At 35.4% G+C, this 25,573-nt stretch overlaps 6 protein-coding genes across 11 annotated transcripts; 5 read left to right on the top strand and 1 right to left on the bottom strand.

Annotated features, from left to right (window-relative positions):
* The first annotated feature begins 68 nt into the window (after window positions 1–68).
* AT4G19045 (Mob1/phocein family protein) lies at window positions 69–1,945 on the top strand. Its single transcript, NM_001160781.1, has 7 exons — window positions 69–203; window positions 541–589; window positions 681–789; window positions 863–956; window positions 1,196–1,329; window positions 1,411–1,574; window positions 1,682–1,945. The coding sequence occupies exons 1-7, from the start codon at window positions 181–183 to the stop codon at window positions 1,754–1,756; spliced, it is 648 nt and encodes a 215-aa protein (NP_001154253.1). The 5' UTR covers window positions 69–180; the 3' UTR covers window positions 1,757–1,945.
* A 459-nt stretch (window positions 1,946–2,404) lies between these two features.
* EDR2 (ENHANCED DISEASE RESISTANCE 2) lies at window positions 2,405–8,454 on the top strand. 3 transcript variants are annotated; one of them, NM_118022.5, is made up of 22 exons: window positions 2,405–2,935; window positions 3,061–3,135; window positions 3,311–3,364; window positions 3,467–3,532; window positions 3,657–3,760; window positions 4,252–4,319; window positions 4,400–4,516; window positions 4,881–4,921; window positions 5,025–5,125; window positions 5,414–5,509; window positions 5,803–5,867; window positions 5,960–6,031; window positions 6,129–6,284; window positions 6,407–6,633; window positions 6,713–6,752; window positions 6,843–6,991; window positions 7,083–7,184; window positions 7,334–7,378; window positions 7,472–7,612; window positions 7,700–7,795; window positions 7,875–7,976; window positions 8,069–8,454. In NM_118022.5, the coding sequence occupies exons 1-22, from the start codon at window positions 2,798–2,800 to the stop codon at window positions 8,168–8,170; spliced, it is 2,157 nt and encodes a 718-aa protein (NP_193639.2). In that variant the 5' UTR covers window positions 2,405–2,797; the 3' UTR covers window positions 8,171–8,454. The 3 variants fall into 3 exon arrangements, with proteins under 3 accessions (NP_193639.2, NP_001319993.1, NP_001190769.1); NM_001341322.1 differs by having other exon boundaries at window positions 6,713–6,767; NM_001203840.1 differs by having other exon boundaries at window positions 2,538–2,935; window positions 5,414–5,500; window positions 6,713–6,767; window positions 8,069–8,315.
* A 472-nt stretch (window positions 8,455–8,926) lies between these two features.
* LCR15 (low-molecular-weight cysteine-rich 15) lies at window positions 8,927–10,098 on the top strand. Its single transcript, NM_001036592.3, has 2 exons — window positions 8,927–9,070; window positions 9,702–10,098. The coding sequence occupies exons 1-2, from the start codon at window positions 9,010–9,012 to the stop codon at window positions 9,893–9,895; spliced, it is 255 nt and encodes an 84-aa protein (NP_001031669.1). The 5' UTR covers window positions 8,927–9,009; the 3' UTR covers window positions 9,896–10,098.
* An 870-nt stretch (window positions 10,099–10,968) lies between these two features.
* LCR7 (low-molecular-weight cysteine-rich 7) lies at window positions 10,969–12,353 on the top strand. The gene is made up of 2 exons (NM_001341321.1): window positions 10,969–11,054; window positions 11,969–12,353. Exons 1-2 carry the CDS (start codon window positions 10,994–10,996, stop codon window positions 12,160–12,162), a joined length of 255 nt encoding a protein of 84 aa, NP_001319992.1. The 5' UTR covers window positions 10,969–10,993; the 3' UTR covers window positions 12,163–12,353.
* Window positions 12,354–16,460: 4,107 nt separating this feature from the next.
* On the top strand, window positions 16,461–18,448 carry NLM1 (NOD26-like major intrinsic protein 1). 3 transcript variants are annotated; one of them, NM_118021.4, is made up of 5 exons: window positions 16,461–16,727; window positions 16,840–17,064; window positions 17,489–17,707; window positions 17,859–17,920; window positions 18,025–18,448. In NM_118021.4, the coding sequence occupies exons 1-5, from the start codon at window positions 16,560–16,562 to the stop codon at window positions 18,239–18,241; spliced, it is 891 nt and encodes a 296-aa protein (NP_567572.1). In that variant the 5' UTR covers window positions 16,461–16,559; the 3' UTR covers window positions 18,242–18,448. The 3 variants fall into 3 exon arrangements, with proteins under 3 accessions (NP_567572.1, NP_001328744.1, NP_001328743.1); NM_001341319.1 differs by having other exon boundaries at window positions 17,489–17,920; NM_001341320.1 differs by having other exon boundaries at window positions 16,482–16,727; window positions 17,859–18,444.
* Window positions 18,449–18,703: 255 nt separating this feature from the next.
* Window positions 18,704–25,541, bottom strand: CMT2 (chromomethylase 2). 2 transcript variants are annotated; one of them, NM_001341318.1, is made up of 24 exons: window positions 25,133–25,506; window positions 24,880–24,988; window positions 24,736–24,770; window positions 23,593–24,625; window positions 23,374–23,408; window positions 23,165–23,264; window positions 22,882–22,986; window positions 22,680–22,799; window positions 22,459–22,549; window positions 22,096–22,280; window positions 21,922–21,987; window positions 21,593–21,841; window positions 21,368–21,426; window positions 21,226–21,292; window positions 20,769–21,098; window positions 20,628–20,696; window positions 20,449–20,535; window positions 20,286–20,373; window positions 20,052–20,170; window positions 19,873–19,974; window positions 19,644–19,687; window positions 19,491–19,560; window positions 19,303–19,406; window positions 18,704–19,198 (listed from the first exon to the last, which is right to left on the bottom strand). In NM_001341318.1, exons 1-24 carry the CDS (start codon window positions 25,441–25,443, stop codon window positions 19,033–19,035), a joined length of 3,744 nt encoding a protein of 1,247 aa, NP_001329724.1. In that variant the 5' UTR covers window positions 25,444–25,506; the 3' UTR covers window positions 18,704–19,032. The 2 variants fall into 2 exon arrangements, with proteins under 2 accessions (NP_001329724.1, NP_193637.2); NM_118020.5 differs by having other exon boundaries at window positions 18,760–19,198; window positions 24,880–25,541.
* Between the last annotated feature and the right edge of the window lie 32 nt (window positions 25,542–25,573).

Genomic DNA, 25,573 nt, shown 5'->3' with positions numbered 1-25,573 from the left:
ACTTTGTGTTGTGTTGTGTGAACTCTTAAAATAAAGAATAAATGAATGTTATTTTATTTTTAGTCGTCTTCAAGTTTTGGTCTGCGATCGTGAAATTTACGCAGAGAGAGATCAGAATCGAAGAAAACATTGCAATATAAAAGAGTCACCTTCGAGTTCGTGTCTCACTCCGATAAAGCAATGAGTCTATTCGGGCTTGGAAGGTGAATTACTGATTCCTCTCCGTAATTTGTCCGAAAAAAGAGAGTATTTTTTCTAGAGATTTCGAGATTGTTTGTTATCTCAGATCTTTCGAATAGTTATTCCTGATTGGGTATTAATATTTCAATATGTTGATTTTTGTGGATTTGCTGAGTAATGGTTGTGAATGAAGATTTGATTGTTCAATTTTTCTATTATTCAGAACTTGATGGAACCAATGTTAACTTACTACCATTGTCAATGTGTCCTGAATGATTCTTGTCAAAATCTTGTTCAAGTTAATGTAGAATTTGCTTATCTGATTCTATGAATTTGCATTGTTTATGTTCATCTGATTAGAAATCAAAAGACTTTCCGTCCTAAGAAGAGCGCACCATCAGGAACCAAGGTTTGTAGATTCGATTATTTGACTTGTTTCTTTTACAAATGTGATTCATGTTTTTGTAGCCTTATAAAGCGTGTTGTTTTGATCTTTTTAGGGAGCAGAGCTTCGAAAGCATATAGATGCAACTTTAGGTAGTGGTAATCTTAGAGAAGCCGTCAAACTTCCTCCGGGAGAGGATTTAAACGAATGGCTTGCAGTTAACAGTGAGCTTATAACTACACCATCACTTTTTCCTCATGGTTTCACTCTGTTGATTAAGTTGTTGTTTTTCTTCAGCTGTGGATTTCTTCAATCAGGTGAATCTGTTATTTGGTACACTTACCGAGTTTTGCACCCCGGAGAACTGTTCTACAATGACTGCTGGTCCCAAGTACAGATTTCTCTTCTTCATTATATAAGTAATTTTGGTGCTCATGATTGATATAGTAATTTGATCACTGTTTTCTCTTAAGATCTTGAATACAAAAAACTTTGAAACTGCTGGAGCAATATGGGCATTTGTAAAGTGGAAAAGAGTCTTTGTTTTTGAGTGACAATTATCTCGATGATCAACTACTGACTCATATGTAACTATTCCATTGGTGAAATGCGTCGGTTGCAACGTTTCAGGTACGAATACAGATGGGCCGATGGTGTACAAATCAAGAAGCCTATTGAGGTTTCAGCTCCAAAGTATGTTGAATACTTGATGGATTGGATCGAGACACAACTCGATGATGAGACCATATTTCCTCAAAAACTTGGTAAAATAACCTTACTCTGGCATATCTTTGATGATTATGGATAAAAAGACATTGGTCTCAATCCATGGTAAATTCTGACAGGTGCAGCTTTTCCTCCAAACTTCAAGGAAGTGGTGAAGACAATCTTTAAACGACTATTCCGAGTTTACGCACACATATACCACTCTCATTTCCAGAAAATAGTTAGTCTCAAAGAGGAAGCTCATCTCAACACTTGCTTCAAACACTTCATCCTCTTCACTCATGTATCTATAAACCCTCTTTTACTCATCATTAATCTTCCATTCTAGTCTTTTATCAGTCACTGAGTTTGTTGATTTTTGATTTTTATTGGTCTGGTTTTGTTTTGCAGGAGTTTGTTCTCATTGACAAGAAAGAACTCGCTCCTCTTCAAGAACTCATAGAATCTATCATTGCACCTTACTAAACCAAACAAAACCCAAATCCTCTGTCCAATTACAAGACTTTTTTTTTTCAATCACATTCATGGTAATAAGTTTTAACCCCAACTGTAAAAAATTGCTGTTTCTGTTTGTAAAAAAAGAATATGCAATACACTGCTGAACCTTGGATTTTATTTAAATGGTTACATTCGAAATTTCACTGGATTACATATATGACTCGTTTACATAATTGCTATGAAGTTTGTTGATCAATAACTTTGAAGTTTTGGCTTTCGTTGAAAAGGAAAAGACTAACTTTTTGTATGTTTGCATAAATGTTGTGGTGTTGTACTGTTGTCTTACTTAAAAACTAAGAATAAAGACGTCAGCCAATTATTGTGGTTCACGTGTATGTGGTTAACACGTCAGCTATTTTGTTGATACGGCGTCGTTTTCTTCTCTGCCTAACGGAATAAGATGGCCGTCAGCGACCTTCTCAATGGATTGCTTCGTCACCTAACGACAAAATACCAAAATGCGGTTTTGAACTGATTTGGCATGACTTTAATTAATTAATGACTCCTCCATTAAATTAAATTAAAACATTATTCATCATTTATGTTTGTTTAACTGACTAAACTTACGTCTTTGGCGTGATTAGTTATTTTAATTTATTTATTTATTTTGAGTATACACAGATATTTCTCTCTCTGCTGTTTTATTTTTTTATAGAAAATATTAATTTAGCTTTGGATTTTTTTCTTTTTTTTTCTCTGTCAAAGTTGAATTGCTTTTTCTCTTGTTTTTCGTCGAAGTGGAAAATTTGATTTTATTTTTTCCGGAATTTTGAAAATCTGTGAGCTCATAAATCTTCGCTAATCGCAGAGACGAATCTGCGAAAATTCCAACACCAGATTCCGGCGCCGGAGCGCCGATGAACAATCAGGTCGTTTAGTAAAATTCGATGAATCTCCCGCGGAAATAATTAGATTCGATTTCGATTTCCGTGGGGAAGTTTTGTGCCATTTGATTTGTTTTCGTTCGTCCCCGTTGGAGATTTTTTGTAATTTCTGGGGACAGAAACAATGTCTAAGGTAGTGTACGAAGGATGGATGGTTAGGTATGGAAGGAGGAAGATCGGACGATCGTATATTCATATGAGGTATTTTGTGTTGGAGCCTCGTCTTTTGGCGTATTACAAGAAGAAACCTCAGGATTATCAGGTGAAATTATACCTCAGCTTTAGCGAATTTTGTTCTGTCTGCTTCAATTTGTATTTCCTTTGTTATGAGCTGGAGAAATGGTGCGAGGTTTTAGCTGAAAGATGAATTTTGGAATGTTAAAATAGGTTCCTATCAAGACCATGTTAATTGATGGTAACTGCAGAGTTGAGGATCGAGGCTTGAAAACACATCATGGACATGTGAGTCTTCGTTTTAACCTTTTCTATTACCATGTTGATACTTGAAGTGCTTATTGATGTGTATGTGATGTGTTCCATTGAGTGTGTTACATGAGTTATCTAATGCTAGATTTCTTATAAACATATCACTTATGCATATACAATCTCTTTTGGGCTTGTCGGCTCCACTTTGCAGATGGTTTACGTTTTGTCTGTCTATAACAAAAAAGAAAAGAGTCATAGAATTACGGTATGTTATCTTTACTTTAAGATTAGCTAACACTGGACTTTTCGTGTTACTTGGCAATTTCATGCTTTTGGGTTCGTTAATGTGGAGTATGTTTCTTGCTAGATGGCAGCGTTCAACATTCAGGAAGCACTAATGTGGAAGGAAAAAATTGAGTCTGTTATAGACCAGGTGAGCCATCTGCCTGCCAAAGTGCCAATACCTGAATTACAAAAGCTTCCTCCCCTTTCACTGTTTAAACATTTGTAGATTAGTAATTTATCTGATTCCCTAACTATGTTTTGCACTGGTGCAGCATCAAGAGTCCCAAGTTCCAAATGGTCAGCAGTATGTTTCATTTGAATATAAATCTGGAATGGATACTGGAAGGACTGCTTCATCTTCAGACCATGAAAGCCAGTAAGTGCCTATTTTAAAATACTTATCTATTACTTCCTCCACGTCGAATCATTTTCCCAACAACTTAATGGCTAAAGTTTCTTACTTATAGGATTTCCTGACTCAATCATAACAAATTATGTTCTGATTATTCTCATTGTTCATAGACTTGATCTCCTTGTTATGGGATGACCGTCCAGATTGTTCAAATTAAGGGGTTTGTGGCGGCAATTTATGATTAGTAAATAATTGAAAAATGTCATTCTATTAGATAAAAAAATATTGGAAGTAAACTACCAATCATAATCCGTGTCTGGCCCCTATCCCGAACCGCCTGTCTCAGTCATTCTAAGACTGTCAGAATTTACAAAGGCCAGAAGAGGCTAACAAAGTGCTGCATGTAGAGAGTACCCATCATATATCATTCTTTTTGATGTTTGTCCCTATGTTGTTTATCTTTTGAGTTTGATATGCATATACTTATGCAAAACAAGATCTGCAATTTCCTTTAGATTTAGTGCGGCAGAGGATGAAGAGGACTCTCGACGTAGCTTAATGAGGAGGACAACTATTGGAAATGGTTATTTTCGAATTCACTTATTTGTGTCCTAATCTGGTACTGCGATCCTGGCTGATTGATCACCTCAAAAAAACTTGCAGGTCCTCCAGAATCTGTACTTGACTGGACCAAAGAATTTGATGCAGAGTTGGCGAACCAGAATTCCGACAACCAAGCATTTTCCAGGAAACACTGGCGTCTCCTTCAGTGCCAAAATGGTTAGTGGTTTTACAGGGGCTCTAGAAGATGCTGCTATATCTGAAATGCAATTTAGTATACTATTTCCCCTCGATAAACTACAACAATTATGAGATCTTATTTGGAACATGTGGATTCCAGTGCCTTTATTAGTTATATCTGCTCTGGGAACTGGAAGATCGCTTTTAATGATCAATCAATACAATCTTCTATCTTCATGGGTTTCGTTATTGCTTTTACTTTCATTTTTAATTGTTTTTGAGTGATTTTTTCAAGTTTTCATTAGCTCAAGGCTCTTAATCCTTTTTTAGGAACATATATATTTGATTATTGCTTTTTAGAAGTTGGTTTGAATTAACTTTTGTTTTTCTACACATTTGGCAGGTCTTCGGATTTTTGAAGAGCTTCTTGAAGTTGATTACCTTGTACGGAAATCTCGAATACCTTATTTATTATGGCGTGATTCCCATTTGATTACATAGTAACTCTATATAGACAAGAACCATCATTATAGTGCTACATGTGCAGCCAAGAAGCTGTAGCAGGGCAATGAAGGCTGTTGGTGTAGTGGAGGCAACATGTGAGGAAATATTCGAGCTTCTGATGAGCATGGACGGCACTCGTTATGAGTAGGTGCTTCTCTGCCTTCTATTTTCCCGACTAATTTCCTTACTGTAGGAGATGGCTTGTACAGTGTTCCTTTTTCTTCATTTTGTTGCAGTTAGACACTATTATTTGGAAAAATTGTTAAATATTTCCTTGTAGTTTTATGCCTTTTAATGTTGGTTCTATGTTTTTCTGTTTCTTTCCCTGAAAAAACAGTTTTGCTTGTCCAATGTTTTAAAGTATGTATCCAAAAGTCTTGTATTTTAGTGTTTATCTGTATCTGAAGTTATCTGTGTTCCTGTTCGATACAGGTGGGACTGCAGCTTTCAGTTTGGTAGCTTAGTGGAAGAGGTCGATGGTCACACAGCAGTCCTCTATCACAGACTTCTGCTCGACTGGTTTCCAATGTAAGGTTGCACCTGAAAAAATATTGTCTACTTATAGTCAAGCTGACAAAATGTGATGATTTTATTCCAAATGAATTAAACCTTACTACTACATCATTAGGAAAATAGACTGTGTCTCTCAAAGGTGTCTTTCTTTTTTGCCATAATACAATGCTGTATAAGACTGGGGACAGAAAAACAGCTCAGAGTTATTATTTTGTTTCATTTGTGATATTTCCTGTTTCCAGTTTGAAATTTAGTTCACTGTTTCCACGAGCTCTGCTTTATCCTGATTATTAAATCAAATGGTTCAGGATTGTGTGGCCTCGCGACCTCTGTTATGTCCGCTATTGGCGCCGTAATGATGATGGGAGTTATGGTATCTTTCTTTCCTCTTTACTCATCTAGAATCTGCTGGAAAGATTAGTTTTATAAAACTTGTTGGTTATTTATCTTGCTCTTTCTGTGAAGTTGTGTTGTTCCGTTCTAGGGAGCATGAGAATTGTGGTCCACAACCTGGATGTGTTCGGGCTCATCTTGAGAGTACGTTAAGCAAACTAATTGGTTTTAACCGCTTGATAAAATACTTCTACCCTTTGATGTACTACTATCTAACCTCGGCTATTTTTGTTTCGCGTAGGTGGAGGATATAATATTTCCCCACTAAAGCCTCGGAATGGGAGGCCTAGAACGCAAGTGCAACATCTAATACAAATTGATCTAAAAGGGTGGGGTGCAGGCTATCTTCCAGCATTTCAACAACATTGTCTTCTTCAAATGCTGAATAGTGTTGCTGGTAAGTGCTTTCATGCTTCCTTTCCACTGGTTTCCTTAGGTCCTTGCAGAAAAGTAATTTCATTGGCTATTTAAAAATCCTCCGTCTTAATTCATGGTACTGTGCTTAACTGCTTTTCACAGGTTTGCGGGAATGGTTTTCACAGACAGATGAGAGAGGTGTTCATACCCGGATCCCTGTCATGGTTAATATGGCATCATCTTCCTTGAGCTTGACTAAGAGTGGGAAGTCTCTGCATAAGTCTGCCTTTTCTCTTGATCAAACAAATTCCGTTAACAGAAACTCCTTGCTTATGGATGAAGACTCGGATGATGATGATGAATTTCAGATTGCTGAATCAGAACAAGAGGTTTGAATATCAAGCATTTTGATTTTAAAATCTTAATCAGCATCCGAAATTGAATCGTCATTCTTGTGTACTATTTCAGCCTGAAACAAGTAAACCAGAGACCGATGTCAAGAGACCAGGTGTGCACCCTATCAGTAAGTGTGAAAATGCTATTTGAGCCAATTAGGATATCTAATAGCAATGATTTTTGGTGCGATTTGAAACTACAGAAGAAGAACCTGCTCACAACATTGATCTGTCATGCTTCTCGGGTAACCTAAAGCGCAATGAAAACGAAAACGCCCGTAACTGCTGGAGGATTTCTGATGGTAACAACTTCAAAGTTCGGGGCAAGAATTTCGGTCAAGAGAAAAGAAAGGTTGGCAAAATTTTCATCTTATTAATATAGAATGGTTAGGTTCTTACAGCCAACTAACTTTTGTTTCTGTCCATTTAACACTATACGGAAGATACCTGCTGGCAAGCATCTTATGGATCTCGTTGCTGTTGACTGGTTCAAAGACAGTAAAAGAATAGATCATGTTGCTAGACGCAAAGGCTGCGCAGCACAAGTAAGATACACAAGCACCTTAATTTTAGTTACCTAATGGAGAGAATATTCCACTCAATGACTCAATATTCTTCCCATGCTATTCCTTAGCTTGTGGATGAATCTTAATCACTTAGAAAGATTATTGAGTCTTTTGATACACATGTTCAGGTTGCTGCAGAAAAAGGTCTATTCTCAATGGTGGTAAATGTTCAAGTAAGCTTAGCCCATCAACTGTCATTAAGATTCCTAACATTGAGTACAAACCAAAGTCATATTTATATAGGTTTAATACTGGTGTTTATATAGGTTCCAGGATCAACACACTACAGTATGGTGTTTTATTTCGTGATGAAAGAACTAGTACCTGGGTCCCTCTTGCAACGGTTTGTGGATGGTGATGATGAATTCCGAAATAGTAGGCTAAAGCTTATACCATTAGTTCCTAAGGTATGTTTATCTCTTTGTGATTACTGCTACAATTATATGGAGATTCTATAGGAAGTGGATTTCACGTAGAACTAAACTCTATGCCAGGGCTCATGGATAGTACGGCAAAGTGTGGGAAGCACCCCTTGTCTCCTTGGGAAAGCAGTGGACTGCAACTACATCCGTGGCCCGACATACTTAGAAGTGAGCAGACCCATAGATCTAGTTTATGAGTGCCTCTAGAACCAAAAATAACTCAAAATACTTTATCTTGTTGATGTAGATTGACGTAGATATTGGTTCATCAACCGTTGCAAATGGAGTGCTCGGCCTCGTCATTGGCGTAATCACGTCTCTGGTTGTGGAAATGGCTTTCCTTGTACAGGTAATTTATCGATAAACTGACCCATAACATTTGGATTTACTCAGGTAACTGAGGCTGTTATTATGCATACAACTCATGTTTGGGTTTAACAGGCAAATACAGCGGAAGAACAGCCAGAGAGGCTTATCGGTGCAGTTCGGGTTTCGCATATTGAGCTCTCTTCGGCTATAGTTCCGAATCTGGAGTCAGAATAAACCCTTGAGAAATTATCATCAAACTTCATATATAAGTTCTGTCACATTAAGTGTTTGGTGGTTCTTTGGAATAGTCACTGCTTCAATTCTTTATCTTGCGTCTACTTTTAGTTTTCCTTTATTTCAATACATCTTTTTCTTTTTTTTAGTAATGTCAAAAAATTTATAGTTAAAAGTAGTTTGTTATGTATCTATCTATTAACATTGCGTCAATATTGTAATGCGTTGCCTTTATCATGCATGATACCTGCGCCATTAAAGTCGACATGACAAATTAGTAGCCGAATGTCTTTTCACTTTGCAGAGTTTTATATATCTTTAACTAAATTCTCAGAATAGCTTATTCATATATCATTGGTTACCAAACGTTGCATCAATGATTCTTCTAGTTCGGCATGTAACGTTAAGAGGTTGGATCAATGATTCTCTAAACACAAAAATTACTCGTGGTCCATGAAATATGGTTACAGATATCCATCCTAAACATTGAAGACAAGTCGTTTGCTTTCTAAGAACTGTCTGCCCGGCATGACATGGTTATACATATTTTTTTGCTAAAAATGCGAGTATTTTATTCTAAACGAGATAGATTGTCTTCTATTTTACGAAATTTCATTGTGTTTTTTGTTTGTTTTGTTTGATTGGAAAAGAATGCTTTGCAATAGAGGGAAACTAACGAATGGTTCCAAGACAATGTCTTAAATTAGATATAGGATCAAAATGCCTATCTAAGTTATCATAGTGTATCAAAGATATAACTTCTTGTATACATATGTATAAGTTGTTCTTCATCATCTTTTATTCGTAAAGCATCATCAATTCGCTTGCAGCATCGGGACATGAGTAAATCCTTGCAACTCATTGTCACCGTTCTATGTATCTTCACCATCCTCGTTCTAGGTTTGTATTTCTTATAACCGGTATTATATATTATAGTAATTAAGTTTGTTACGTCAACTATGAGCCATAATTAGATATCGAGATTCTATATTATATTATGGAGTTTCGTAATAGCGAGTTAAATTCTTGAATGTCAATTTTATATATGAATTAAAGATGACAATACAAGCTAAATCGATGCAGAAACGTATGTTAGAGAATTTGAGGTAATTGATTGGGTATCCTCAAATTATGGGATGCTCGAATCGTCTAATAAGTGTATGTATGTTAAAGTTCTTATAAACTGTTTTTGGCAATTAACAAAAAAAAAAAAAAAAAATTGTTCTTCAGGTATTTTGAGAGATTTTTATTTATTTGAGACTTAAGCCAGATGGCAGATGGAGAAGGTTGTAGTTGTTTTTAAAGTGACTTGTGAGTTATTATCTAAGGATGCAACACAAGTATTCATATATATATAACACCATAATTTGTTTTTGTTCTCGTTCTCATACTGAGTAGTTTGTTAGAGAAGCTACCTAAACGAAGTCCTTGAATTAAAACATCTATCATCAAGAAAATAGTCTCTTTTTTTTTTTTACAGAAATAAGAAAGTGAGATTGTTTTTTATGTGTTTGAACTATTACTGTAATAGGGGAGATATGTCTGGCAAAGGGACAACCACTTGAGGAAATGGTAGAGTGTAAGGAGGTCCTATGGCCGGAAGAATGTAAATACGACGCATGTGCCTTTGCATGTGCACTCAAGAGACATGGCAAGGGTGGTTGCCTCGAAGGCCCCGATTATCGCTCCGCTTGCATCTGCCAGTATGCTTGCAAACGCTCTTAATACTTGTATTTCACTAGTGAAAAGCCATGAAGTCATATTTATATTTATTATAAGAATAACCGTTTAATAAAAACATTGTTTTATCGTGTGCTAGACATTTTATCATTCTCCGTTTATGTTTCCACAACATGATTTAGGAACCCGAAACGTTTTGACATAACATAACAGAAAACGTCAGGATTTATCCCGGTTTAGAGTAATCTGGAGAAATTGGAATCGAAACGTGACACCTGATTCCGAGTTCTTACCTCTTTTTTCTTTCTTTGAACGCAAGTTAGTATGTTTAAGGTTTGGAGATACATTGTTGGGGACGTCTGATCCTAAACCAGATTGGGAGACTACAAACACACGCGATTTCATCTCTTATCTCTTAATTCATCTGACCTTCTAGAGAACCATCTATGCCATTTGTAGGGAACAAAAATGAGAGGTACAATAATCGGTTGGCTATTTTGGATTGCATGTCTTCGATTTTCTTTCAAAACTTTATACATGAACTCTTTTGTACAAGTATAAAAATTTTACATTTCAACAAAAAGTAGTTCAATCTAAGAAAAACACATATACGCCCTACCATGTTTTCTTTTCATCACTACTGAAAAGCGGTTACTTTTCTTCTCTTTAGTTAGCACACTGTAACTAAATGAATGACACATTTACAAGATAAAATGTAAATGTTCTGCCCTACCATTTACAAGAGATACATATGCCTCTATATTTCTTGATTCCATTTGTATAGCAAAAATATAGTAATATTAAGAGAATATATTTCTCCTATTATATATATATATATATATATATTCTTCTTTTTTACCTTTTATATATTAAATTGCTATTTTATCCTAAACAAGATATATGATCTTCTTTTACAAAAATTCAACAGGATTTTCTTTGTTTGATTGGAAAAGAATGCATTGCAATAAAGGGAAAATATCTAATGGTTCTAATTAAGACAATGTCTTAAATTAGGTACAAGATCAAAATGCATCTCTAAGTTATCACAATGTGTATCAATATCACTTCTTATATACATATGTACAAGTTGTTCTTCATTTCTTTTATTCGTAAGACATTATCAATTCGCTTGGAGTACCCAACATGAGTAAATCCTTGCAACTCTCTGTCACCGTTCTATGCATCTTCACCATCCTTGTTTTAGGTTTGTATTTTTTATAATTGTCATAATATATTATTATAATCATCCAAAATAAACTAATTATTAAAAACAAGTTAGTTTTCTACAATAAAAATTAAGTTTGTTACGTCAATTATGAGTCATAATTAGATATTGAGATTCTATATTACATTATAGAGTTTCGTAATAGCAAGCTAAATTCTTTTATGTGGTTTTATGAATTAAAGATGACAATACAAGCTAAATCGATGCAGAAACATGTTTAGAGAATTGAGGTAATTGACAAATTGCTGTTTGAATTGGAAATTTAGAGAAGAAAATTTGTTTTAGTATTTTTAAGAGATTTGTATTTAAACTGAGTTATGTTTTGTCGTTTTGTTCTATTTGATTTTAGTTACACTTTCTTGAAATATTATAAGTAAATGGAACCAAGTAATCAGATTTTTTTCTATCTACGGCGGTCAAAATTGCTTTCTGGACTTGGTACGATTTATGTTTTTGGTACGATGTATGTTTGAGAAATTAAGGGTTTTCGTACCCCAAATGCCTCTCTAAAATTGGTATAAAATTCTCATGTTTCATATATATACTACCATTTTTGTTCTCAAAGTTGTTACGTTCATGAAACTCCAATACTCCATAGATTATGAATTATGATGATTGAATGTTTTCATGCTTTCTACTCTGTAAATAGTCATGAAAACAATAACAAAAATTCATTAGTTTGTTTCTCACTTGTATTCGAAAGCAACACAAGTATTTATAACACCATAACTTTTCTTAACCGTTCTCCTATATAGTTTTATGTTAGAGAAAAATACCTAACCGAGGTCGTTGAATCAAATTAAACACCTATCATCAAGCGAATATTTGTTTTTTTGTTTTTTTTTAATAAGTAACTGAGATTATTTCATGTGTTTGGACTATTACTGTAATAGGGGAGATAAGGATGGCAAAGGGACAACCATTGGGGACAATGGAAAGGTGTTATGATATGCTAACATGGGGAGAATGTGTACCTGACAACTGTGCCTTTTCATGTGCACTCAAGAGACATGGCAAGGGTGGTTGCATTAAGGCCTACGATAATCGCCCTGCTTGCGTTTGCTATTATACTTGCTTACGCTCTTAATATTACAAATGAAAATCCTTAAATCCTATTTATATTTTATGATAAGAACAAACTATTGATAAAAACGCTGGTTTATCGTGTGCTAGACATTTTAGCAATCTACGTTTATGTCTCAACGCGTTTTAGAAACCCGGTATGTTTTGATATAACATAATAATTAAAGCCGGTTTTATACGGGTTTAGACTAGATACATCTTTACTACTAACTAACAAGTCTTATAATGCAATATTTGGATTCTTACTTATATTAGACAACCTTTAAAGTTTCTTTTTGAAAATACTCTCATCTATATATGTTCTGATGAACACAAGTTTGTTTATCTGCTTCTCTTTGGGTCCCCATTATTTTCCTGGACATCCATCTAGCGTCCAATGGACTGCCCGATGGATACCCAAATTTGTTAGTGTCAATTCACAAGTTTGAAGAACATGTATAAGAGATTTGTTGTATTAATGGTTTAAGTATAACGACAAAGAAAACCAAGTGTCGTTAGCTCAATTGGTAAAGACCCTAGGCGAAGCTTAGAGGTCGCCGGTTCGAGTAATGCTTGGAACGAAACTAATATTACATGTTGTGGTTTCGGGCCTGGAGGGATTACGGGCTTCGGCCCAGAACCTCCTGGTATTCAAAAAAAAAAAAAAAAAAAAAAAAAAAAAAAGAAAGTCAAAGAAACATATCGAAACTGAAAATATAACGTTGATTAGAGAGCTCACCTTTCATTTTGTATGAATAGTTACAATATAAACGAAGAAAATCTAAGAGTGTGCGGAACTTAAAGCATCCAAAACTCCTTCATTGGCTTATCCAAAAATATATAATAAGAGTGGCATGTAAAATGTTCTAGAGTATTATTATAATTTAGTAAGTTTAACGGTTTTGACATACACTTGCATCTTTTATCTCTTAATTCGTATGACCTTCGAGATAACCATCTATGACATTTTAAGGGAACGAAATGAGAGGCACCATAATCATATTTACAGGTCGGTTACCCTCCTCATCCGTGTGATTGATAAGTGGATCCCAAATAGGATTACATGTCTTCGATTTTCTTTCAAAACTTTGTACATAAAGTTTTTTTGTTGGTCAGTAAATTTAACATGTAAAAAACAAAACAAGAAAAAGTTTAAGCAAAGAAAAAACACTCATATACAATAATATTATTTTCACCTCTACAGGAAAGAGGTTTCATTTTTTCTATTTATTAAACAAAATATATCTTATTCGGTGTAGCATTATTTATTTCAAGTTGTGAAATAAATGTAACATCAATTTTATACTATTGTTCTCGACGTGAAATCTTATCGAATTTTGGTTCCATGGTCAAAACTCAAAAAGATGGTTGTACAGATATTAAGCATATCTTAGAATGATTACCAAACATGTGACTGAAATTTGAATCAAACTTAATAGTAATAAAAATGATTTCCCGTGATCCATGGCACCTTTTAAATCAAACTTAATAAAATATTACAAGTATGTATGATGAAGTTAAAAACCTTCCTTTCTCATGCGAACATAATATATTAATATGTCAAAATATACGATGGTTTTACTACAATGCATTTCCGAAGTGCCGGGAAAATTATATATAAACTATATTCAAATATAATTTGTTTAGCTAATTGGTAAAAAAACTGAATTTAAGTGTGGTTGTGTAGACGAAATGCTCTATTTTGAGCCTTAATGTTAACGAAAAACTAGATTATATATTTTTCTTTCTACGTAACCATAACCTCGATTAATGTACGTGTACTGTTTCATTTTTTGGACCCGACAATGTCTTTCGGCTTACAAAGCTTGGCCTGATTAATTAAAATAAAATTATCTTTTCAGCAAAAAAATAATGGAGGTTTTTATTGATGATTCGAACTAATTTTGAAAATTATATATAACTACAAATTTCATATTATTCGACCAATAATTTCCGAATAAAATAAAAGAAAATTACATGTCAATCCAATTCATGATTTTAAAATACAGTTGTACAAAAGTTTTAAAAGATATTTAGCATATCTTGAATTATACAGTTACTATACATGTGACTGAAATTTGACTCAAACATATTAGTAATAAAAACGATTTCCCGTGATCCGTGGCACCTTCAAATTTAAACCAAACTTAATAAAATATTACAAGTATGCATTCTGAAGTTAGAAAAAAAAATTGCCTTCCTGGCTTCTTTTAGTTACAACTTACAAGTTCCTGATTTTGCACTAATTTGGACATAGAACCAAAATCTTATCTCATTCAATGATTTCCAAAAATTACAAAAAATTAAAATATATTTTAATTCAATTAATGGTTTTGAATTACAATATCTGCATTTTAAGAAATCACATAAGATTTTTAGATAAAATTCAAAAAACAAATTTAGATATATATTTTTTTGGAATTTCTATTTAAAACCTGGTGAAATTGATAATGTGTTTTAACATTAATACATATACTGATAAACCATTTTAGATGAAGATAATATCTATATAAAATTTTCCTTTGCATTATCTTTGATACGTAAACCAGATATATTGCAATTAAAAATATAAAATTACGGAATAACATTGTAGCGAGAAATTGTGGAGCGTCATAATAAAAAAAGTTACATAGTTTTGGTAGAAATTTTTGACATGTAAGTTGTGAACAGACCCGTTAACAAATTTATGTCTCATTTACTTTATGCACACATACTACTCGTAACACTCTCACATCGTACAAAGATATAGATCTAGCACACGTATAATAGCTTCGGAAGTCATGCTGATGAAATGATGTTGATGATGATGAATATGATGGTGTATGATTATATCATGATGGGTTTGATATCATCGATTATAATAAAGTTATGATGATGTAAAAAAGTTAATGAATTGAATCCGAGTGTCGTGGTGGAAACATTAAGTAGCCCCCATAATTCATCAGTCCATTCAACTCATTTATTTCATCAACTTATTAAAATAATATAAAATGATAGTCAATTCATTGGTTGAGTTAAGTCAATGATCTACTAATTTTGATCGACTTTGATACTCCTACATTTACATCAATGTTTCTTTTTCTTTCTGAAATATTCTTTATTTACCTTCCCTTTGCATATATGTATGTTCTCAATTTCAATTCATATTCACTCCTCCTATTTTTTTGGCACCATACATCATGCACATCTGGATCGATACGTAACATGAAAGTCTTTAAGATTTGTCTTGTCACCATTAACCAGCATACGTGTTTACATGTGGAATTAACATTGCTAATTTACTGATAATTCAAATTGTACATTATAAAGAAACTTCATTTTTTCTCTGGTGGCCCGTGGCCACAACCCTACATTCTAACATCCATTAAAGAGGGTTCGAACTTAACCTAATCTAGAGATGACATTTTGAGTATTGTCGCAAATAAAACATTCTGATCATAATTAACATTTAGTTATATGTTAGTATGGATTCAAACCTGAGGTTGATATGATCGGATCCAAACAGTACACTACATTAAGTTTACGGATCGCAATCAAGATTGTTACGTTGGCATCAAGGTATATATAAAATATCTTGAAATTTTTTAGTAATTTTTATAATGTTGTGTACATATGTACACATGCACAACTATAAGCTAAATAAAGTATGTCCGTATTACCCGCTTGGTAGTTGAAGACTTAAAGAGGCCATCATCAATTCCATCTAGTGACATTTTTCAATTTCTCATAAATGATATAGTTTATTCTATAGTTTGCATGACATAATTTTGTTTTGTTTATATGATACGAACAAATTTGGGTGTAACAACATATGACCGGTGACTTTATATCCGAAATTCAGAATTCGATATGAGATGTTCTAAATGAATACTTATGTGAAATACAAACAACGCATAAAATGACGTATATATACTTATGTGATTATAAATGAATATTTGGAAAGTAGAATAAAAATTTAAAAACAAAAAGTAGATTGCAAGTATGCAACATTTGAATCCTAGGCGCGGATGGTTATGCATGTACGACATGCACGAATGATATAGGCTCTCTGCACAACACACAAGATCAAAACAAACAAATTCTGCATGTAGCATTCTAAAATTTTCGATAAATTTTATATTTGTTGATCTAAGAAAAAATTGTAATCCCTGAAAATTGAATTTGAGACCTGGTATAGAATCTCCACAAACATAGGAATTTATTATTATTAAAAAAGCTTTATTAACAATATATCATCTTCTTCTTTTTTTCAATTAATAAACTGGTAATATTAAAATCGTCAAAGAAGTCTCTCTCTCCCCCATGTTTGCCAATAAATAGGAGATAATCGCTACCAAACTTCTCATTCTCACAAGTCATAAACAGTCGTTTATAGTTCAATCCTTTTCCTCTTCTTTGTTTCTAAAAAGAGAAAAGTCACTTATGGCGGATATCTCGGGAAACGGCTATGGCAACGCCAGAGAAGAAGTAGTAATGGTGAATCTCAAGGATGAAGTCGAACATCAACAAGAAATGGAAGACATTCATAACCCAAGACCCTTGAAGAAACAAGACTCTCTACTCTCAGTCTCTGTCCCTTTCTTACAAAAGGTTTTTACTTTTAACTCTCCATATCCAACATGTTTTACAAGTTATAAATGAAAAGACTCTGTTTTGTACCAATTCACAAGACATCTCGGTTTTATTTACGCTATGTTTTCAGTTGATCGCGGAGTTTCTTGGAACCTACTTTTTGGTATTCACCGGTTGTGCATCGGTGGTTGTAAACATGCAAAACGACAATGTCGTGACTCTTCCAGGGATCGCTATCGTTTGGGGACTCACCATTATGGTCCTCATTTACTCTCTTGGTCACATCTCTGGTGCTCATATCAATCCGGCCGTTACCATTGCCTTCGCCTCTTGTGGCCGTTTCCCTCTCAAACAGGTCCTTAACACATACACAATTACATATAGCCTTTATATAATGATCGATCAAGTTTTGTATTTTATGTGTGTTTTTGAGTTTCATGAACAAACTAATTAAAGAACATTAGTGTATTTTGTTTCCATTGATCTAGTTTAGCTATCGGTTGCTTGTATTGCACACGAGACTTTGGGTTATTCAAATACGTAGCGTTTTTAATGCAACGTTTACTATAGATGAGTGAAGATACGTAAGGACAAATCTACTTTTGCTAGTTTCCAAAATAAATTAAAATGTTATGTAACTTTTGTATGTATATAGTTTTTCCACACGTCCATATTTTGTTATATAAACGTCAAAATATCTTCCAAGATTGGGTCCCTTCCCTAGTTAGTGTGAACTGGTGAATTAATTTATTTTATTTTTGTTCTTTGAATTTTTTTAGGTTCCAGCTTATGTCATATCACAAGTGATAGGATCAACGCTCGCGGCTGCGACATTACGGTTGTTGTTCGGACTTGATCACGACGTTTGTAGCGGAAAACACGATGTGTTTATCGGATCATCACCAGTGGGATCAGATCTTCAGGCGTTTACGATGGAGTTTATCGTCACTTTCTATCTAATGTTCATCATTTCTGGCGTTGCTACCGATAATAGAGCGGTTAGTATTTTCATATCTTCTTATGTTGTCAAATTCGATGGCTTATATTAGTGTTATTAATTACTGCTCCCTCTCAGAAGTTACATTTGTTTTCTGTGGTCTTTAAATTTACGAGAAACTTAACATTGGGACCAAATGCTGCAATATTCAGATCGGAGAACTTGCTGGATTAGCAATAGGATCAACGGTGCTACTTAACGTGCTAATTGCCGCGTAAGTTATCAGTTACCATTTCTATTATTGTGCTTATACTTTTTTTTTTTAGAGTAAGAATTCCAAAAAATGATTTATACGGTTATGTTCATCAATTTTATTAGACCGGTATCGAGTGCGTCGATGAATCCAGGAAGAAGTTTAGGACCTGCACTGGTCTATGGTTGCTACAAAGGAATTTGGATATACTTAGTTGCGCCAACTCTTGGTGCGATTGCGGGTGCATGGGTTTATAACACAGTTAGATATACCGATAAACCATTGCGAGAAATCACTAAAAGTGGTTCATTTCTAAAGACCGTGAGAATCGGTAGCACTTGATAAGAGAAAAGAAAACATGGGTGGAGTTGATGGAGTATTTTCAAATGAATGTAACAACTTTCACCACACCTTACGTATATGGCCTTTGTATTAATTGCTACGTTTATCTCTTTTATTGTTAACGCCAAGATTCTCTATCTTGTTATTAATGTGTAACTGTATCGTATATTTTTTAAATAATAAAATTCAATTCTAGAAAGATCAAACTTTAAAGTTTTAAGCAAAATTGTTGAATATGTAGAATTTGGAATTTGTCAAAGGAAAGCACAAGATCCGGAGTCACAATCATTTGCCTAGTGGGGCAATACTTTTGTCCATAGAACTTAAAAGCCGGGCACGGCACGTGTTGGTTTGACCTGATAGATCAAAACTAAACATCATCCACCACATACCAATCTCTAACGAATGGCACACATCCCAAATCATTCACCTCATATTTTTCTCATGCAACATCAGGAAACTTTTCATTTGTGATGAATAAAGAAGAAAACAATGAGGAAACTTTTCATCCACTAAAATGTGAGAAAGAAGACCAATTATTATTCATCTAATTACCCAACAAAGAATAAATTACATATTAGTTGGCTAAAATAAGATTAATTTTTGAAGAATTTACTAATCGAAAAATCCTAATCAAACCGAAATTTCGATCGAGCATAGTAGACTGAGCTGGCCAGCCGCTATGATGTCACAATTCACTAACACAAGGAAAAACTAAAGAACAAAATTGATCATTTTGACGAAGCCTCATGGAGAGGAACTAATAACAAACTTGTTTAATGTCCTCTGCTTCAATGAGGAATGGTTTCTTGAAGCTGAGGGTAAGTTGAATGCGAAAAGTTTTGGGGAAGTTTTATAAGATGCTCGTCGCGGGCTAGACCACGAAAAGCCATACCAAGCGAATAACCTAAAGCACGAGAAACCGAGACTGCCACTGCATTTCCAATCTGACAATACCTGTAGATAGTGAGAAGAAGTGAAATGATATTCGCATTTGCTTAGTAGTCTGAAACTATTGTCCTGGTTCTTATAATTTTTTCCAAATGAACAAAAGCAAGTACCTTTCTTTAATGGTTCCACAGAACTGGAAGTAATCAGGGAAACCTTGAAGCCGTGCAGATTCTCTTATGGTTAGCACTCGATCTTGCTCAGGATGCAATAACGCCTGCAAATAGCAAACTTCTTATAGAAACTTTTAAGAATTTAAAATATGGTATTATGTTAAAACCTGGAATGGCTTTGAGGGTACCTGACTGTGGCATGTTGGGACTGTTAGAACGGTTGGAACAGTTTCATCCCACCAAAGACGAGCAAACGGTCTGCGAATTTTATAAATCCAGAGAGACTTAAAAACATGAAAGCTTCAACAAATAGTTTCAGGCGGAGGAGTGTAAGAGTATACCTTTTAGATTTCCCTTGCTGAAAAGTAAAGACGTATCCTGGTACCTAAGGAGGGCCACAAGTGAGCTGATTCAGTACACATATATTAATTTTTGGGATTATGAGAACTGTTGACAGCAGACTTAACAAGCAGAATGACATTAGCTTGAGAATTTCAGCACTAATGTGTAGTTTCATCGATAACTCATGTAATTTTGGTATGGCTCAGTTCATATAAGAGGATTCTTTACCAAAGGCTTTCCTGATGGCAGAATAACCGGTTCCATTGATGGATCACGACATACTGTATTGTTTCTGACGATTAACCCCGGAAGATCCCTGAAATTAGCTCCCTGCAAACACTTCTCTCGACATGAGAATCTTTCGGCTAGAGGATCGGGATTGTTAATTAGTAAAACGAAATGAGTACCTTCCTCTTGGGGATTTGGCAAACTCGGGCATAGTCGTCTTCATTTATATGGAACGGCCTGTGATCATGCAGTAGCATTGTTCTTTTGTTACAGTTATCAATTGCAGAGCCTGTCAAATCTGACATAGCAAAACACTAACGCGTGAGCTACCATATGTAATATGCAAGTGGTCATGGCTTATCAGACAATTGTTGTGAAAGAGACCGTAACTACAGAATCCAGATCCAACTTACCACGTTTGGTTGATCTAATGTACCTCTGAAAATCTGTTTTTGGGAGACTTTCATAAGGCAATTTCTCCCGGTCTTCATCGTTTGATACCTAGATATGTGAAAAGAAATTATAAATATATATTAACCCTGAATTGCAGATGGATCTAGTGGAAATGAAACATACATGAGGAAGATCTGATATCGCATCTTTTAGAACAAGAGCTTTTTCAAGTTTTCTGGGTTGGCCTTCAGCATAAGCAACTACATTCCTCTGAAACATGAAAGCCAAGGTGGCTTAAGTTGGAAGAACGACAGGCTTAATGAAAAGAGTATAAGATAAGTCCCAATTTACAATTTGATTACCTCGAACTCAAGTGGAAGCCCATATCTGACAATAACATCATGCGTTGGAAGCGGAAACGGAGGTAGGTTCTGAAATGAAATACCAAATAATGTAAGTATGAAACCGTCACCTCGAGGAAGTTAATAGGCCTATAAATTCACCTTGTTTGGAACAGCTCCCCACATGAAAACTCTGGATCGAAATTGGGAAAGACCATAGCAACCAGCTGTCATGATACCTAACCTTGCTTGGTATCTCATGTTCACAAGACGGCTCAAAGCGTATCGCCCAAGAGAACCTTTGTCCATACGCAGAATATCAACAACATTTTCCATCAACACATATGAGGGTTTCAGATACTCCACTATGTCCATAAAAACTATAATTTGCTGATTCCTTTCATCATTCAATGGAGAATCAACATTCCTGTGCCGGTTATAGCCACTAATTCCTTGGCATGGAGGTCCCCCACATATCACACCAACACGACCCTAGTTACAATCATTGACAAGATTTTTTTATTTTCAGTGCAAATAAATGTTCATGGCAAATAGATGTTGATGGTACAATCATACGACTTTCAAAGATCAAGAATTCAATTCAGAAGCAAGTTCTTACAGGAAGTGGCAAGATCTTGGACTTAAATCCACTAGTTACAAACTCCCGAATGGCATCTTGACAGTTACTAAAATTCCAAACAAAATTAATTAGTTCCAGATAACAACAGAATCTCTTTTTAACATTGTTTTGAAGCATATACCTCAATTCCTCTGCTAGTTCCCATGTATCTTCGTCGCTTCTGTATCCTTTCCAGTGCACCTAATGAAAAAGTCATGGGCATAATTCGTCTTCAGAAAACTAAAACGTCATAAAGCTAGCAAAGAATTACAAAAATATGTCTTGGAAGTTATAAAAGCTGAAAAGAACACTCTTAAAACCCTAAGAAGTAAGGTTAGATCAACAATATAAGGGCAACAGGGCATACCTTAAACTTCAGGCCATTTTTTCCTGTCTTGTCATGATCACCAAAGCATATATCAACTAGCTTTTCCACTTCGTACTCCTCAGAATCTGAATCATCATCACTAGAAGAGCTGCTTCCACTAGTTTCTTTAGTTGAATTTACGGATCTTAATGTATCAGTTCTCTGATCATTATTAAACACATATCGCTTGCATAATTTATCCCATTCCTTCAAAAGTTGGAGGAAGTCTCCAGCAGCATCATTCCTAACCTGTAAACAACGACAGTATCATTAGATTTGGTATAATTCTCCAAAAATGATCTAGCAGTTGTCGCCGAAAGTATTCTGACCTGCGTGTTTGGATGGTTCAATTTCAAGCTCTTACAGGCAGCCGTATTCTGGTCCACAGCCCATTTCTGAAAGAGAAAAATAAAAACGAATCCAGATATTAAATGAAAGTGAGTGAAGAAAGAGCTTTCCATCCTAAGTTAAAGAGATAAAGATTAATTACTTAAAGCAAGTACCGTCACGACATCAACACCAGATATTTTGGCTCCAAGACTTAACCCAGTTGACATTCCACCACAACCACTGTAAAGATCAAGCACAGGAAGCTCTCCGCTAAAACTTTTCTTTTTCAAAATAGATTCAGTGGATTCTGTAGGTACCACATCGGCACAACACTCAAGCTTGTTTTCGGACGTTTTAGCTGAGACCAAAAAAAGAAGAAAAAAGAATGCTCAAGCTTCTGTACCTAGGATCTTATATAAAGACTGTGTCAAACTGCTCATAAACTGTGGCATCTGTTTTGCTTAAAAGAAATAAAGAGAAAACAGCTATATCCGTTTCCAATTAATAACTCATAAACATATTACATGAGCACTTACGATTTCTCAAGGTTTGAAATGTTGAATACTCCACACAATACTCCATATCAAAATAGTAGTCAGATTTTATAGAATTGGGCTTCAATCCGACCTGCAAAGTCATGAAACAAAATCACTTAAAATGCAGATTGTAACAAACTGATCAACTCTGTTGAGATTGTAACCAAAAAAAAGAGAGAGAGAGAGAGAGAGAGAAAGAGAATGAGCTTGACTCAGCATACCCTAGGTGAAACTTGTAAAACAGTAACTTTAGAAATAAGACAATCTACTGGATTGTCATTCATTACGGTAGAATAGAAGAGACGCCTTTTGTCATGATTAGTAGCCTGCCGTTCCATTATCTACAAACATTAGACAAATGAGTAACTAGTTGTTGCAGCGCAAACAATTAGACAAACAAAAGAGAAGAACTTGTATACACACTGTATCCGTTGCTCTGTAAAACCACTGAACTCGGAAGTAGCTTTCTCCATCTGTTGTCTTAAAAAACTCTACTATCTGGCCAACATGGGTTTCTTCTTCTTCACCCTGTACCATATTGGAGATGAACATGTAATTAGCTATATATGTTCTTCTCACAAACGCATTACATTCTAGAAAATCCAAGGCTCTTGAATGAAAAAGTTGTTTGGTCCAATGAAAAAGTGAAAAGCAGCGCAGGGATACTGAGCTAAAAAATACCATATTCATGATAAGCATGGTTTACCTTTATGTAGGCAAAGTCTCCAAGGCTAAAGGTGTGACCGTCGACTTTTGCTTGCGAATAATGGCATTCTACATTTGCAACAATCTTGTCTTCGTCATCCCTTCAAAAACATTGCTCAGGATATTGAATATACAGTAAAACAAACCACATATGAAGGAAGAGAATATTGTAGAAAAAAAACAGTGAGTTGACAAAGAACCAGTACTTACTCTGATTGTTGGCCTCTACTCTTAGATTTGCGTTCCTGAAAATTAGTGAAATTCATAATCAGAAATGAAGCGGATATTTTGAGAGTGAAAAGAAAGATATGAGGTCCTTTTATGTTGGATTACAAATATATACTTAAGACTATGCAATCTCTACTGCTCAAACTAACTTAACAATTTTTTAAGCTAAAGCAGTCAAGTGCAAAGAAATTAATCAACTACCTTAAGTTCATATCTCCAGCGCCATCTTTCTTGAGCCTCCTCGCAAGAAAGTGGCTCTCCAATGAAAAAACAGATACTACGTTTGTTCTGCTCTTGGACAGCAGTCCGGGTTACCCGTTTACCCTTTCTCTTGGTTGATTTCGTTGGATTATTCAGATCCAGTGAAACGATTCCCTCATTACCCCCAGAGGAGAGGGCAGATCCACTTTCGACTTGTGTCAAATTATCTCCATTTAAATATTCAATAGAAGACGGTTCATCGCTGTCAGAGAGATAGATCACAGTAGAATTTACATGCATTTCCCGAGTTTTTCCCTTATCAGCAGCACCACAAGCACTAGTTTTACCCTGAAGTAAAGACTCCATTGCATCTTGCTCCACTAACGCAGTCGTCATAGTTAATCCATTACTAGTATCATTTTTGCTAATTTTCAAAGAGCTAGTGTGAATATCATCCGTATTTAGGCCAGAAGATCTGGGTTTTCCTAACGTTCTGTCCCTACAACCATTTACAGTTTTCTTGATGCAACCCGAAGGAAAAACTAATAGCTCTTGCTTGGATGAAACTAGGCCATCACCTTCACATTTCTTCATAGCCTCACAACAGTGATCCTTCTTACTAATTTGCACCAGCCTCTCAGTTCCCCTCACCTGTTCTGCACCACATAATGCCGGGCCACAATCTTTTCTTCTGTTCAAAGTTTCTGTGTTGCCAGTTTCCACAGTTCCAGATAGCCTTGTAGATCTTCGAAATGAGCAAGATGCCAGAGACATCCCTTTTCCTTTAGACTTGCCTAGATTTTCTTCTCCCTCATTCTCCGTTCCCTTCATGAATCTTTGAGATCTCCTCATTCGTTTATTGCTTCCGAGACTCTGTTTAGAACTATTGATGCTTGAATATAATAATGTATCACTATCAACTTTCCTCTTGGCTGGATCTTGCAATCTTGATCTACCTTCAGCAACGTTGTTCTTATATTGGCACTCGGAAATTATTTCCATCTCCAGGCTCTTGGCAATTACAGCTATATCTCTGCATCAATTTTAACATAAAACAGTATTTGAGAACTAAAATCCCCATTTCAAGGATGATTTCCCAAGCAAAAAATACAATAACAAATGCTGTGAAGCTTTTTTACTTACTTGAATGTCAGTCCCTCAGAATCTGAGCTTTCCTTCTGCATCAACCCAAAAAAAAGAACGACGATTATACTTTCCAATCTCTAACTAAGCTGCATTGCATTGCGTGGCTACTAACAAGAACAAACAAAAAAATTGGCGAGTAACCTTATCGAGAGCACTATTACTCTTTCTCTTCCTCGACCCAAACTTTCCAGTCACCGGAACCGAGCATACACTGTCAAAATTTCCATCCACCGCCCTAAATCTCGGCGACCTCCGAAGCTGACAACCGTTCGTCAAAGTAAGCAGCGGCTGTGACTTACCACGAGAGAACTTCCTCTGCGAAACTCCCCCTTTGGTAACCGGAACCGAGCATACATTGTCGAAATTTGCATGCAGGGCCCTAAATCTCGGCGACCTCCGAAGCTGACAACCGTTCGTCAACATAAGCAGCGGCTGTGACTTACCACGAGATGACTTCCTCTGCGAAACTCTCCCTTCTCCTCCGTTCTCTTCAGGCGAATTACAATTAAGCGTCGTGGATCTCCTCAAACTCATCTCTCCGTTGTCGGGGAGCTTTATGAGTTCTCTAGTAGAGGACGGAGCAGCTTCTTCAGGATTGGGACACCAGAGGACAAGAGAGAGACATTCCGGTTCAGATCTAGAAGAAGAATGGAGATCCAATGGAGCTTGAGCCTCTTCTGACTCACATTTGGCCGGCGATAACATCAGAGAATATAAAGAATCTAAAAGGGATCCAAAGTAGCCAATAGGGAAACAAAACTGAAAAAGGGAAGAAATCAAGTGAGTGTGTATTTTTTGACTATTGTACTTTTTTTGCTAACAGACTGTCACGTGT

This window comes from Arabidopsis thaliana, chromosome 4 (assembly GCF_000001735.4).
Source record: "Arabidopsis thaliana chromosome 4, partial sequence".
NCBI lineage: Eukaryota > Viridiplantae > Streptophyta > Magnoliopsida > Brassicales > Brassicaceae > Arabidopsis > Arabidopsis thaliana.
The sequence above is the reverse complement of the archived record's forward strand: the minus strand, read 5'-3'. Positions and strand labels throughout refer to the sequence as shown.